At 42.2% G+C, this 13,513-nt stretch overlaps 1 protein-coding gene across 1 annotated transcript in view; it reads right to left on the bottom strand.

Annotated features, from left to right (window-relative positions):
• Positions 1–13,513, bottom strand: part of MFAP1 (microfibril associated protein 1) — a 51,824-nt gene that overhangs the window by 2,933 nt on the left and 35,378 nt on the right. Inside the window, exons 6-7 of the mRNA XM_069222640.1 lie at positions 12,658–12,818; positions 8,349–8,508 (exon numbers count right to left, since the gene is read on the bottom strand). Coding sequence (XP_069078741.1) covers positions 8,349–8,508; positions 12,658–12,818 — 321 coding nt within the window. The remainder of the gene's footprint in view (positions 1–8,348; positions 8,509–12,657; positions 12,819–13,513) is intronic.

Raw genomic sequence — 13,513 nt, forward strand, 5'->3', positions numbered from 1 at the left:
CGAGAAATTAACCAAAATGTAGCGAAATTGTGTATGTTTTCTTTTTTTTTATATGGGGAGGAAAGTGTTGTTTATGGGTTTTTCCGCATGAACAAAAGATTTGCTTTGCCGAGATTACCTTCTTCACAGCTTTGAGGGACAGGTAAAGTTGTGAAGAAAAAAAACAACACAACATTTTAAAAAAATCCGCCTTTGCCTTTTACGAAAGTGGTACTCTTTATTCCTTTTTTTGGTTCTACCTACTTGTAGTTTGCGGTAGAAACATGTGTGAAACCCATGTGTAAACTTGGAAAGCTACATATTTCTGAAAAGTAGATAAAAGTTGGCATTCAGCAAGGCCACTCATTTGTGTAGATCACCAACAGTTTGTCCAAAGAAACTACTTGTTGAAATAAAAAATAAAATAATGAAAATATAGAAGAAAAAAAACCTACAAATTACAATGTTTATTTTTTTTTGTTCCAATTGCTAATTTACAAAACTAATACACTGTTTCCTCCGTCACACCTTTCAGGTTACAGTGTTTGTTGGTTCACCAAAGAAATTTGAAAATCAGGAGCCTGCAAACGAGCAGCAACTTAAAATGATTTTTCATTGTGGATGGACTATCCATCAATTCATATGGTAAAATCTAATGACTGAAAAATAAGGACTCAAGAAATCTAAGCATTTTTTAAATGTTCCCAAGATATTGACTTTAGGAAAGGGGGTAATTTGTGCAACTCTGAATTTTGAGTTACCCCTACTATCATGATTGAGAGGGCATTTTGAAAAATGTGCTCTGCATCGCACACTAGCATGCATTTAGAAGCCAAACATGGAGAGATAATCAATTAATAAGGAATGGTTTCTTACCTGTAACTCCAGTTCTCTCGTAGGGGTATTTCCATGATAGTCATAAGCATTGAATAGTTCCGCGCGCCTGCGGGGACCCCGGAGCACTGATGTGAAGTATATTCTTAAGTGCAAACACCAGCCGTTTAAAGAAAAGGTCTGTCAAAAAACACTTAAGAATAACATTGTGCAGCCTATGTGAATAGCTACACAGGCCAAATTGTTGAAAAGAAAATCAATAGTAGTGTAAATTCATGTTCAAACACCTATTTATTCTAGAAATGTAATAACAAATACATTCTCATACTTTATTTACACCTCTGATGAGAATAAAACAATGCAGGGCAGTGTAGCCCATAGGCTGCCATTATACAGAATGTAAATAGAGCTGTGCCTTTAAGAAAAGCAAAGTCTTCCTGTTTCCCATCATGCACAGCAAAAGGCAGTTGCCTCAGTTCTTTTTTGGAGGCTATTACCTGACATGAAGAAAAAACAAAACATTTGTTGGAGTACCCACCTCCATAATATTCATGTTCTATGTCAACTCCACCGGGGAGGAGGGAGGGTTGCTTATGACTATCATGGAAATACCCCTACGAGAGAACTGGAGTTACAGGTAAGAAACCATTCCTTCTCTCGTAGGGGATTTCCATGTATAGTCATTAGCATTGAATAGAGTAGCAAGCCCATCCCCATAACCGCGGTGGAGTCGATATAAGAATACTGAGAAAAACATGAATCATGCAAACAAATTCTTGAGTAAAGCCTGTCCAACCTGAGCATCTGCCCTAGCGTCTGTATCAAGGCAGTAATGCTTAGTAAAGGTATGGACCGACCTCCAAGTGGCAGCCTTGCATATTTCTGCCAAAGGGACATTTCTCATCAAGGCTACAGTAGCTGCTTTCCCTCTGGTCGAGTGGGCTTTTGGTCTACCACCAAGGGATTTGTTTGCTAACTGATAACATAACATTATACATGAAACAATCCACCTGGATAAAGATTGTTTAGATGTGCCCAAACCTGTTCTGATTGGGCCATAGTTAATAAAAAGCTGTTGTGATTTTCGTAAGCTTTTTGTCCTGTCCAAGTAAAATTTCAATACTCTCTTTACATCCAGAGAGTGCAGAGTTCTCTCAGCAGGAGTAGCTGGATTCTGAAAGAAAGTCGGTAATGAAATTGTTTGGTTCACATGGAAGTCGGAGACTACCTTAGGTAGAAATTTTGGATGAGTTCTCATTACCACTTTTGCAGAATGAAAAACCGTGTAGGGTTCCTGAGCGCAAAGGGCCTGGATTTCGCTGACCCTACGCGCTGAAGTGATTGCCACCAGAAAAGCAGCTTTCCATGTGAGATGCTGCAGCGATGCCTTGTGTATCGGCTCGAATGGTGGCAGCATCAGACGTGATAAGACAACGTTCAGTTCCCATGGAGGAGAAGGCTTTCTAATGGGAGGAAAAACCTTTTTTAAACCTTCTAGGAAATCCTTAATAATCGGAATCCGAAAAAAGGAAGTTTGTGAAGGACTCTTTCTGTATGCTGTTATCGCCGCCAAGTGAACTTTTATTGACGACAGTTGTAAGCCCGATTTTGCCAAACTTAACAAGTATGGTAAGATAGATTGTTCTCCACAAGAAACCGGGTCAATGTTGTTGTGTAAACACCAAATGCAGAATCTCTTCCACTTGCTTGCATAGGCTGATCGTGTGGAAGGGCGTTTTGCTTCCCTCAGAATTTCCATACAGTCCTGAGGTAAGTTCAAATGTCCATATTGCACTAGCTCAGGAGCCATGCTGCCAAACTCAACGATGAGGGGTTGGGATGAGATATCTGCCCTCTGAACTTCGTGAGAAGGTCCGGGCGATATGGTAGCCTGATGTGTGGTTTGAGTGACCGGTGAAGAAGGTCTGGGAACCACCACTGGCGTGGCCACTCCGGAGCAATTAGGATCATTTTGGTCTGAGCATTGGACAGCTTCTGGAGAACTGCCGGAATCAGGGGAAGCGGTGGAAAGGCGTAAAGAAATGCCCCTGACCAGCTTATCCATAGGGCATTCCCCAGTGTCCCTGGATGGTAATATCTGGAGGCGAAGTTTTGGCATTTTTTGTTTTCTGGGGTTGCGAATAGGTCTGTAGAAGGGGTACCCCAGAGTGCGAAAATGGAATGAACGACGTCGTCGTGTAGTACCCATTCGTGGTTCTCGCTTATTACCCGACTGAGGGCATCCGCTTGAACATTCTGGATGCCGGGCAGGTGAGTTGCCACTAGCGACAGGTTCCTGGCTAGAAGCCAATGCCAGATTGTCTGGGCCTCTCTGGATAAAATTCTGGACCTGGTGCCTCCTTGTTTGTTCACGTAGTACATAGTGGCCACGTTGTCTGTCTGAAGAAGGAGAGTTTCCGTTCTCAGAGAGGGAAGGAAGGCTTTGAGCGCAAGGTGGACTGCGCGAAGTTCCAGCAGGTTGATGTGATAGAGACTCTCTTTCTGTGACCACTCGCCTTGGACTCGAAGATGTTCCATGTGCGCCCCCCATCCGAGCAGTGACGCATCTGTTACGATGGTTTGAGATGGAGGTCGTTGTTGGAACGGAATCCCCACCAAGAGATTGCTGGGCAAACACCACCACTTGAGGGATTGTAGGGTGTGAGGAGACAGCAGGACTTTGTTCTCCCAATCGTCCCTCAGTTGACACCACTGATCCTCTAGATTTTCCTGCAATGGTCTCATATGGAGACGAGCATTGGGAACCAGATGGATACAAGACGCCATCGAGCCCAGTAGAGAAGCTATTATTCTTGCAGTGGCTTGAGGTCTTTCCTGCAGTTGTTTGCACTTTTGGAGAATCGATAACCGTCGTTCCTCCGAAGGAAACACCTTTCCTAGCTTGGTATCTACAATGGCCCCTAAGTAATGCAACCTCTGAACAGGTGTTGCTGTTGATTTCAGAAGATTGACTTGAAGACCAAGTTTTTGTAGCAGTTGTAGAGTCCATTCGAAATGCTGCTGTGCCTCGAGATAGCTGGAGGCCTTTATGAGCCAATCGTCTAGATAGGGATAGACGAATATTCGCTGTTTCCTCAAGTGGGCGGCTACTACCGCCATGCATTTGGAAAAAGTCCTTGGCGCTGATTTTAGGCCGAACGGTAGAACTGCAAATTGGTAATGGCGTTTTCCGACAGTGAACCTTAGGAATTTTCGATGTTTCTTGGCTACTGGGATATGGAAGTAAGCGTCGCAAAGATCTATCGCACATAGCCAGTCGCCCTGACGTAAATGTGGGTAAATTTGGTGTAAGGCTAACATCCTGAATTTTTCTTTGCGAATCCATTTGTTTGCTGTCCTCAGATCTAAGATGGGACGAAACTCTTGTTTGTCTTTTTTCTGTACAAGGAAATATCTCGAATAAATCCCCTTCCCATGTTGGCTGATGGGAACGGGTTCTATGGCTCTTTTTTGCAATAGGATATTGACCTCTAACTGCAGAGCTTCGAGATGGTGGTTGGCTGTTTTGGGTGGAACAGATGGTGGAGAACTGGTGAATCTGAGAGCGTAACCATGTCTCACAATATTCAATACCCAGGCGTCTGTTGTGATGCGTAGCCACTCGTCTAGATGATTTGAGATACTTCCCCCTACCGGAGTGGGTAACGGAGGAGGGGGAAGCAAAGATTCAGGGCCTAGACGTGGGAGTTTGTCGAGGTGTCTGGGTCTGAGGTGTTGAACGACCCCTTGTCGACTTTCTGGAGAAGCCCCTCTGATGCTGCTGCTGCTGTTGCTGAGGGCGTGAAGACGACCAATGTGGAGCCTGATACCTGTGGGTGAACAGTCTTCTTTGATATGGGCGGAATCCCTTTCGCTGTTCTTTAGGTCGCTCTATGCCTACCGCTTTTAAGGTATCCAGCTCCGACTTCATTCTGGCCATCTCATCATCGGCATGAGAGCCGAATAAAGTGGAGCCTGAGAAAGGCAGGTTCTGTATCCTCTGCTGTGCTTCGGGTTTAAGCGATGTAAGCCGCAGCCATGCATGTCTCCTGAGCGCTATACCATGAGCATAGTTATGTGCGGATAGAGTTGAAGCATCTGCCGCAGCACTTATGATCTGGTTAGAAACCATTGCTCCCTCGCTCACGACCTCTAGGAAATCTTCCCTTTTGTCCCTAGGGAGATGCTCTGAGAACTGTAGTATAGAGTCCCAGAGGGATCGATCATATCTCCCTAATAAAGCAGTGGCACTGGCTGCTTTCATGGTGATAGATGCCGTCGAGCATACTTTTCTTCCTGCAGCATCGATCTTTCTGCTTTCTTTGTCTGGGGGAGCAGAGGAAGACGGTGACGTCGAATGCGATTTCTTCGCTGCCACTATAACTACCGAGTCTGGTACTGGGTCCGACCTCAAGAATAGAGGATCTTGCTCTGGTGGACGGTACTTTTTAATGAGTCTGGAAGGAGCAGACTTTGTTGTAGCCGGCGTGAGAAAAATGTCCATTGCCGGTTCAATAAGACCCGGAACCAGTGGAAGTAAAGGTCGTGAAGATGTCCTTTGATGCAAGGTCTCAAAGATTACTGATGTCGATTGGGCTGGAGCTGCTAGCGGGATATTCAGCTTGGTTGCCCCTCTCACTAAGACCTCCTGAAATGTGTTGACATCATCTATGGGAGACACTCTTGGGGATGGTGAGTCTGATAAGGTTGGAGAGTAGTCTCGTGTGGACGATGAAGAATGTCCATGATGTGATTGACGACGGTGCCTTGAGGTAGATGTACGTCTCGAGGAATAACCAGAACGCCCTGCAGATCGCGTTGGAGTCCTCGGAACAGGTTCTGGAGGAGGCGCCGGAAGAGGAGCCGTAGGTGTTACCGGCGTCTGTGGTAAAGGCGACTGCCTTTGTGAGAGCTGTGGTGATGCTGGAAGTAGGATAAGCGAGGCCGAGGATTCTGAGGTTGTATAAACCCTTCTAGGCCTCTTAGATGGTCTTCTCGACGTCGAAGCACTCCTCGACGTCGAACTGCGGTGACGCCGAGTGCCTCTAGACGTCGACTCGTCTCGCCGCTGAGAACCTCTCGACGACGAACCTCGACGTCGGTGCAGTGACGGTGAACGCCTCCGACGGCGAACACTCTCTCTCGACGGCGATCTCCCTCGCCGTGTCGACGGCGAGCCCGACTCGGATCTCCTTGACGTGGACTGTGTTCGCCGTGTCGACGGCGACCCAGATCCTCTCGACGTCGGGTGTCTTCGCCGCCTCGACGGCGAAATAGCTGTCGACGGCGAACGATGTCGTTTTCTCGCCGGCGAAGCACTCCTCGACGGCGAACATGTTGGCGCCGTTCCCTGCTTCGACGTCGACGCTCTCGACGTCGTCGGAGATCTATGTCGTTTTTCAGCAGGTCTGGAAGGAGTCATGGAGGAAACAGGTTGAGCCCTGGTAGAAGTCTGACCTTCTCCTCGCTCTGTAGTGGAATGGCCACTTTTTCTCCTGTCCTCTTTCGCCTGGAGTCGGATCTTCTCTCTGTCACGAAGGGTTCTTCTAGAGAAGGTTTTACAGATGTCACACGACTCCGGTTTGTGGCTGGATGGAAGACAAATTATACAGACCCTATGTGGATCTGTTTTAGCCTTCTTTCTTCCACAAGAAGGACATTTATCAAAAAGTGAAGGCATTTCTAACTAGAAAAACCTCAAAATTCTGTCAGAATTTAACAGAAATCAGTAGAAAATGATCACTCAAAGGTAAAAACGTCGAGTGAAAATGAAATTCAGAAGATATTTCAATGAATTTCTGTCACAAAAGCTTTTGTGAGGTAGAGCTCAATGCTTCAGGGTCCTGTCAGCAGGAGCCGGAAAAAAGAACTGAGGCAACTGCCTTTTGCTGTGCATGATGGGAAACAGGAAGACTTTGCTTTTCTTAAAGGCACAGCTCTATTTACATTCTGTATAATGGCAGCCTATGGGCTACACTGCCCTGCATTGTTTTATTCTCATCAGAGGTGTAAATAAAGTATGAGAATGTATTTGTTATTACATTTCTAGAATAAATAGGTGTTTGAACATGAATTTACACTACTATTGATTTTCTTTTCAACAATTTGGCCTGTGTAGCTATTCACATAGGCTGCACAATGTTATTCTTAAGTGTTTTTTGACAGACCTTTTCTTTAAACGGCTGGTGTTTGCACTTAAGAATATACTTCACATCAGTGCTCCGGGGTCCCCGCAGGCGCGCGGAACTATTCAATGCTTATGACTATCATGGAAATTCCCCTACGAGAGAACAAATGTTCTACTGTTTTGTATTCCCATACTCAAGAAAGAAAAAAAGAAAAAAACGGCACCCATGTGTGTGGCTGGGCCTATTGCCTGCATCAGGCTATGCCCCACAATGCAACGTGGAGACATCCAGATTTTGCTGTGCAAACGGACCCACTCTTGTGATGGGGTAGCTGTGATAGTGTGTACCTGGTTTGGGTGTTATCTAGGGAAACCTACATTTTTTACAGAAAGACTAGTGGGACTTTATTTATGGCTCTAAGGACTGATGCCTGGGTGGGGCTCCCACAACATTCACGTGTAGTGTTAAAACAAAGCATCTAATTGGGGGGTCAATTCTTCACAAACTAGAAAGGCACACATTTCCTTTTGGAAAAAAATAAAATATTTAATAACTTGATTCCTGAATAAAGTATTGGCTTCAACTAAATTCCTCAGATCTTGAAAGTGCAAAGAGAAGATAGAGAGGAGGAAAGAAGAGGGAGGCAGTAAAGAAGACTAGATTACATAGAGATAGATGAGGTGGATGCAAGGTACTAGTCAGCTAGCGTCATAGTAACATAATACTATAGGGCACATTATAGAAACTCCACAGGCAGTATATAAAGGCTGACCAACATCTTGTAACTGTAGCACATGTTTTCTAGTAATAGAGAAGAAAAACTAAATCCTATTAGGCTTTGACACAAATTAAGGATTATCACATATTCTAACTGTCTAAAACAAGGTATTTTAATCTTCACTGAGATACGGAAATCACAATTTCTACAGTAAACTAATATTTTTTAGTTGATGCAGAAAAAAACTACAGCAAATTACTGAAGTATGGAGAAGAAATGTGGTCTAGTAGATGAGCTGCTGAAATTGGAACCCTCAGAACTGGGTCCACTGGCACATGAAAACACTGGTGCAAATCACTGTCTCCCTTTGCCTTAAAATGTAACTGTGTGTAGTGTAAAATGCAAATGTGTGCAATTTCCTTTCCTTTTCAGCACAAGCAGGTACTGATCTATGTAAATTGAGACAAACTAAATGTTAATATGGGCAGCATTTCTAATAGATAAGATTCATTCACAAATAAAGACATTCATTATAAATGAAGACAAAAACACTAAAGGTTTACTGTTCACATCATGTTCAATCAACCTCCACAACCCAATGCTCTAAGTTTTAACCTGACAAAAAGCATAACCAACCCACTGATTGGAGGCATTTGACCATTTATAAGAAATCTTCTAATATGTCCTACCATGAAAAAGGCTCCTCTGTGGTAGTACTTCTGCAGGAACTTGTATTTGCCTTTCAAAGCCTTGTTGGTGATGACCTTGCCATTGGCTCGTAGCTCAGCCCGACGCTCCTCCTCAGTCATGTTCCTCATGCGCTCAATTTCAGCCTTCTCTTTCTCAATTCTGCAGAGTGAGAGAGCGGTCCATATCAGTTTGGAATACTCAAAAATAGGACATTATGAGCTGATATAGATAATTAGTTCGAAGTAAATAGATTTTGGAAGCACCAGATTACTTCATTGAATTGCTTTGAGTACAGTATAATAAGAGTCCCACATCACCTCAATCTAACAAGATGTTTAAACTATAGGCTCACAGCAACTATGTTTTCCCCTAGATCTCCACTGTGAGTCGTATGTGGCACATCCTAAAAAACATAATAAGAAATAAGTAAACAGGTACATATTTCATACCAAAATAGTTTTCATAAACAGAAAAGGAAATTTGGGGGTTCTGGAAGGCTGGATTGAGGACCATCACCTCCGTAGGCGGATTTTCAACAGACCAGGTTTTTAGCCTTTATTGATATATTGGAAGGCAGTTTTTCTCCAACAAGGACACTTATATCTGGTCTTTGTAGACCTATAGTCTGGATTCGACCTTGTCCCACGAAGCAAGCTGTGGGAAGTCCTTCAAGATAAAGGGCTCCAACACGACCTACTGCATGCCCTGTTTGAAGTGGGGAACTCACTGAGCATATACCTATTTAAAATGGAGTACGCCAGAGATGTTTCCTTGCCCCAACCCTATTTTCTGTATATTTGAATGACATTGGACAGCCTCTAAAGGGTGCACTAAGTGACGTCCCATATCTAGATGGGCGGAATATTCCCTTTCTACTATTTACAGATGAAACTCTCCTGATATCCAAGACCCAAGTGGCTTTCAGCAACTAAGGGACAAGTTTGCAGACTTCTGTAGTGAGCGAGAGTTGGTTATTAACCACTGTAAGACAAAATTTGTGACCATTAGCCCACATAAGTATTTTAGGGGTTCAATTACTCTGGAAGGTAGAGTATCCGAGTTCACTTATTTGAGGATCATGCTAACTAAATCAATATCTTGGATGGATGTCTCAGTTTGAGAGAAGCAGTTAGAATCTTACCCAGCACTCTGCTGCTATTCTAAGACTATATCAGGCCACCTGTGTCAGGCTGAAATCTCCTGTTCTGAGGGTCTATAGAGCCAAAGCTGAGGGCAGCACGTTGTATGGGGCCGAAATATGGGGTAACTCTAACTTGACCATGCTGGGGGTGGCGGAGAATAATATTTTATAAGAGCCTTAACTAATCTACCAAAAAACATCCCCCAATCACTCTTAGACAAGATTTGGACCTAGACCCTATGACTGACACCAAGACCACTCCTATATGGGCAAGGCTCAAATATTCACCCGCCTTAGAGGGCTATTATAGTTCCTTTCAGGATGTAGTTTCTTAGGACACCTTTGGCAAAATCAAATGGCTATCTAAGATTAAAAACCTTTTATCCAGGCTTGGCTTAGGTGAATTTTGGTCCTCTTGCCCTGCTACAAACCATCTATTTAGGCCTTCTCTCAAGAAAGCTTATTGAGAGCACACGAATACTGATGAAATCAGGAATGTCTCAGAAGGGTCTATTGTTGATAGGTTTTGAGCGTCTTTTTTTAAAAACTATAATTTACCTCATCTGCTGCTAGGAGCATATTTCGATATGGCACCTTACCTTTATTGTCATTAAAAGCAAAATGGAACCCTGGCTGCCTCCTGAGTACTATATGTCCAACCTGCCAGCAGGCTGAGAAGGGAAGCCGCCATTACAACGCGGCCTTTACTACACACTGCAATTATAACACAGCTGTTACAACACGAGTGCCATTACCACGCATTACCTTTACCACGCAGGAATTTACAAAGCAGATGCCTTTACCATGCATGCCTTTACAAGAAATTTTGTTGTAAAGGAATGATTGGTAAAGGAATACGTGTTAAAATGTAAGTATTAGGTAAGTACATATATAATAGGTTTTATTTTTCTAAAGGGTTTAGGGTGGGCATTTTTAGGGCGAGTTTGGCTTACGTTATCAATATAAGTATTAGGTGGTGGGGGGGGGGGGTGGAGGGGAAGGTGTGGGTGTGAAAAAAGATGAGTTTCCCATGTTAATTCCCTTAGGGCATTTAGACACAACTAAAGACTGAACCACTGGATGGAATTACACCAAATTTGGCAAGAAGCTAGCTTTCGGTATGCAGAATACACTTTCACTAATTTGGTATAAATCCTTTCAGTAGTTATTGAGAAATTTAAGGAAATCCAGATTTGTTTATCTCTGGCTGCGAAACCTTTGTGAATAATGATGAGCTTGTGCAGAGAAATGCACAGTACTGATTGGCTGCCAACACTTCAACCAGGAAGCGCTGGCAGCCATCTTGGGACTCAGCTTTGGCAGATTTCCTCAAAAAAAAAAGAAAAAAAATGTGAGGGAAAATAAATACATAAATAAATAAATTTAAAAAACAGGTGAAATAAAAGAAAAAGGGATCTGGGGACCCCGGCAGGACAAAATTCGCATTTATTTTATTTATTTTTAATTTTGTGCCGCAAATTTCCAGCCAAAAAGAAGAAAAAAAACAAAACAAAAAAAAAAAACAAGCGCAGGCTTCTCACACTTTAAAAAAATATATATTTTTAAAGCAACTGGATGGGCCAGGTGAAACAAATGAGGAGGGGGAGCACGCAGCACCCCTCCTGAGCTTTTCAGTGCCCCAGGGACCACTATCTCATCAATGCATGTTTATCATTTAATGCAGGAGGTCCCCCCTCCCTCCCCACACAGCCCCGGGGAACACTACCTCCCCAGTGCTCTAATTTAATCTAATGCATGGGGAAGAGGGGTGGGTGGTGGGACATAGCACACACCCTGTCGGACAGCTCTCACTTGCAGAAATGGAGTTTTCATCTGTCTTTCTTGCACACAAATATACGTGGGGGAAAAACAGATGAAAACATTGCTCCTGCAAGCTGCTGAGGAGAGGATATATATATATATATAATATAATATAGATATGCTTCTAGACTAATGGTCAAAGTCTTTTGACTGTTAAACCTTCCTAGGGATAGAAAGATATTTCTTTCCAATCACTTGCGTGGGTTCGACTGTCTTAGGTCTGTCTGGAAGCTTCATAGTAAGGAGTCACTTATGGCCTTACAGTCACAGACCCTCACACTTAAAAACTGAGGGTTCTACTCCAGGTGTGCCCGTTTTCCTATATTAACCTTAGGGCACGAGTTATAGTTACTTGAGATAACTAACTATAACAGGTGAATTTCTATGGTTTTGTACGTTTAAAATGTGAGCCTAATCATAACGTCTCTGTAGCCTTTGTTTTTTTTTCCAGTGAATATATATTTATTAGGGAAATGTTTTTTTAAAGGATTTAGGGTGGGCATTTTGGGGGTTTAGGGTGTGTTTTAGTTTTTGGGTGTAAAGAGTAATTTGGGGTGGCTATCAGTTTTTAGGTGGCAAGGGTAATTTTGGGGTTGGTATGGGTTTTGGGTGGCCAGGGTAATTTTAGGGTAGGGTATGGGTTTTTGGGTGGGAAGGATAATTTTAGGATGGATATGGGTTGAGGGGTGTTAGGTTTTAAGGATATTAATGTATTTACTATACACACATGCTCTTATGTATTTATGCGTGTGTAAATATATAAAACATACACAAATACACATACAAAAAAAAAAAAAGTGTTTGTACCTACCTGTACATGTTTTAAAAAGCATATGCCTTTACCGTGTATGCCTTTACCATGTAAAGGCAAGTATTTTACAGGAAAATATATATGTATGTGTTTTTTTTCAGTGAAAAAAACAAAAGGTTACATGAACTTTATAGTTAGGTCTCAAATTTACTCGTACAGAATAACGAAAATTCAGTTTTAGTTATTTCAAGTAACTATACTTCGCACCCCAAGGTAACTATAACTCACGCCCTTGCCATGCACAGTTTTCTTATCAATGTTATTGTAAATATTGCAGTGAATATGCTAAATATAACTGCTGAATTTCTATTGTTTTGTAAAAGTAAATTCAGAGCCTAACCATAATGTCCCTGTGACCTTTGGTGTTTTTTTTTTTTTTTTCAGTGAATTTCTATGTTTTTTATTTTTTTAACATAAAGTAATTTTATTTGTTGAGTAGACTTCCTTTCCATGCCGTAACCCACAGGTGAGCTTTAGAGGTTATAGAAATAATGAAGACTTTAGTAAAATGTGTTACAAAATAAGAACTGCTTACGCTTCTCTCTCTTCACGATCTCGTTTGATGCGCTTCAACTCTCTGACTTTCCAGGCTTCGTACTCTTCCTCATCATTCTCATCATCTGTGTTCAAGGCGTCGAGCGCGGCCAAAGAGCGTTTGTTCTCCTCAATCTCCTTTTTTGTTTCTTCTTCCACTATCTATAAGGAGCAGCCATTAACCAGATTAAAAAATGGACAAATATTCATCACAATTCCTTCATCAAGAGAGAAGGAATATAAAGGGCAGATTCCAGGCGATTCCTCTGCTTGAATGATTTTATTAAAAATTCTTGCAGGGAGTTCTTTTACAAAAGGATTCTGCAGAACAGTCCATTTTAGCAGCGTGTTCTAAGATTTCTGACTTTATAAGATGTTTTATGATGTACCTGCTTCTTGCGATTTTAATGATCTTACGTTTTAGCTATAACCAGTACAAGGTTCAAGAGTTGGTGCAAGAATCATTAAATACATTTCACCTATTTCATTACTATCTTTTCCTGAACAGTGCATTCAGACAATGCAGGTAAGTTGTGTGTTTATACATTTCATGTTGTGCGCAGTATTCACCTGTTCCAATCATTCACCCTGCTTAAAGCCACCAACAGTTTATTGCAAAAGGCAATTAATCACATATTCATGTATTTCTTTGGTTTTGAATTCCAATATCTCATAAGGTATGATAAGATATGGGGGTGGGGTCTTGCTTGGTTTTATTTTATATTAAAAAAATATATTATATACACACACACACACACATACACGCATATACATTACTGATATGTTACAGTAACATTATAATTAGGGGAAATGTTCAGTATCAACGAAACATTTTTAACCATAAAAAAAAAAACACA

This window comes from Pleurodeles waltl, chromosome 3_1 (assembly GCF_031143425.1).
Source record: "Pleurodeles waltl isolate 20211129_DDA chromosome 3_1, aPleWal1.hap1.20221129, whole genome shotgun sequence".
Lineage (NCBI taxonomy): Eukaryota > Metazoa > Chordata > Amphibia > Caudata > Salamandridae > Pleurodeles > Pleurodeles waltl.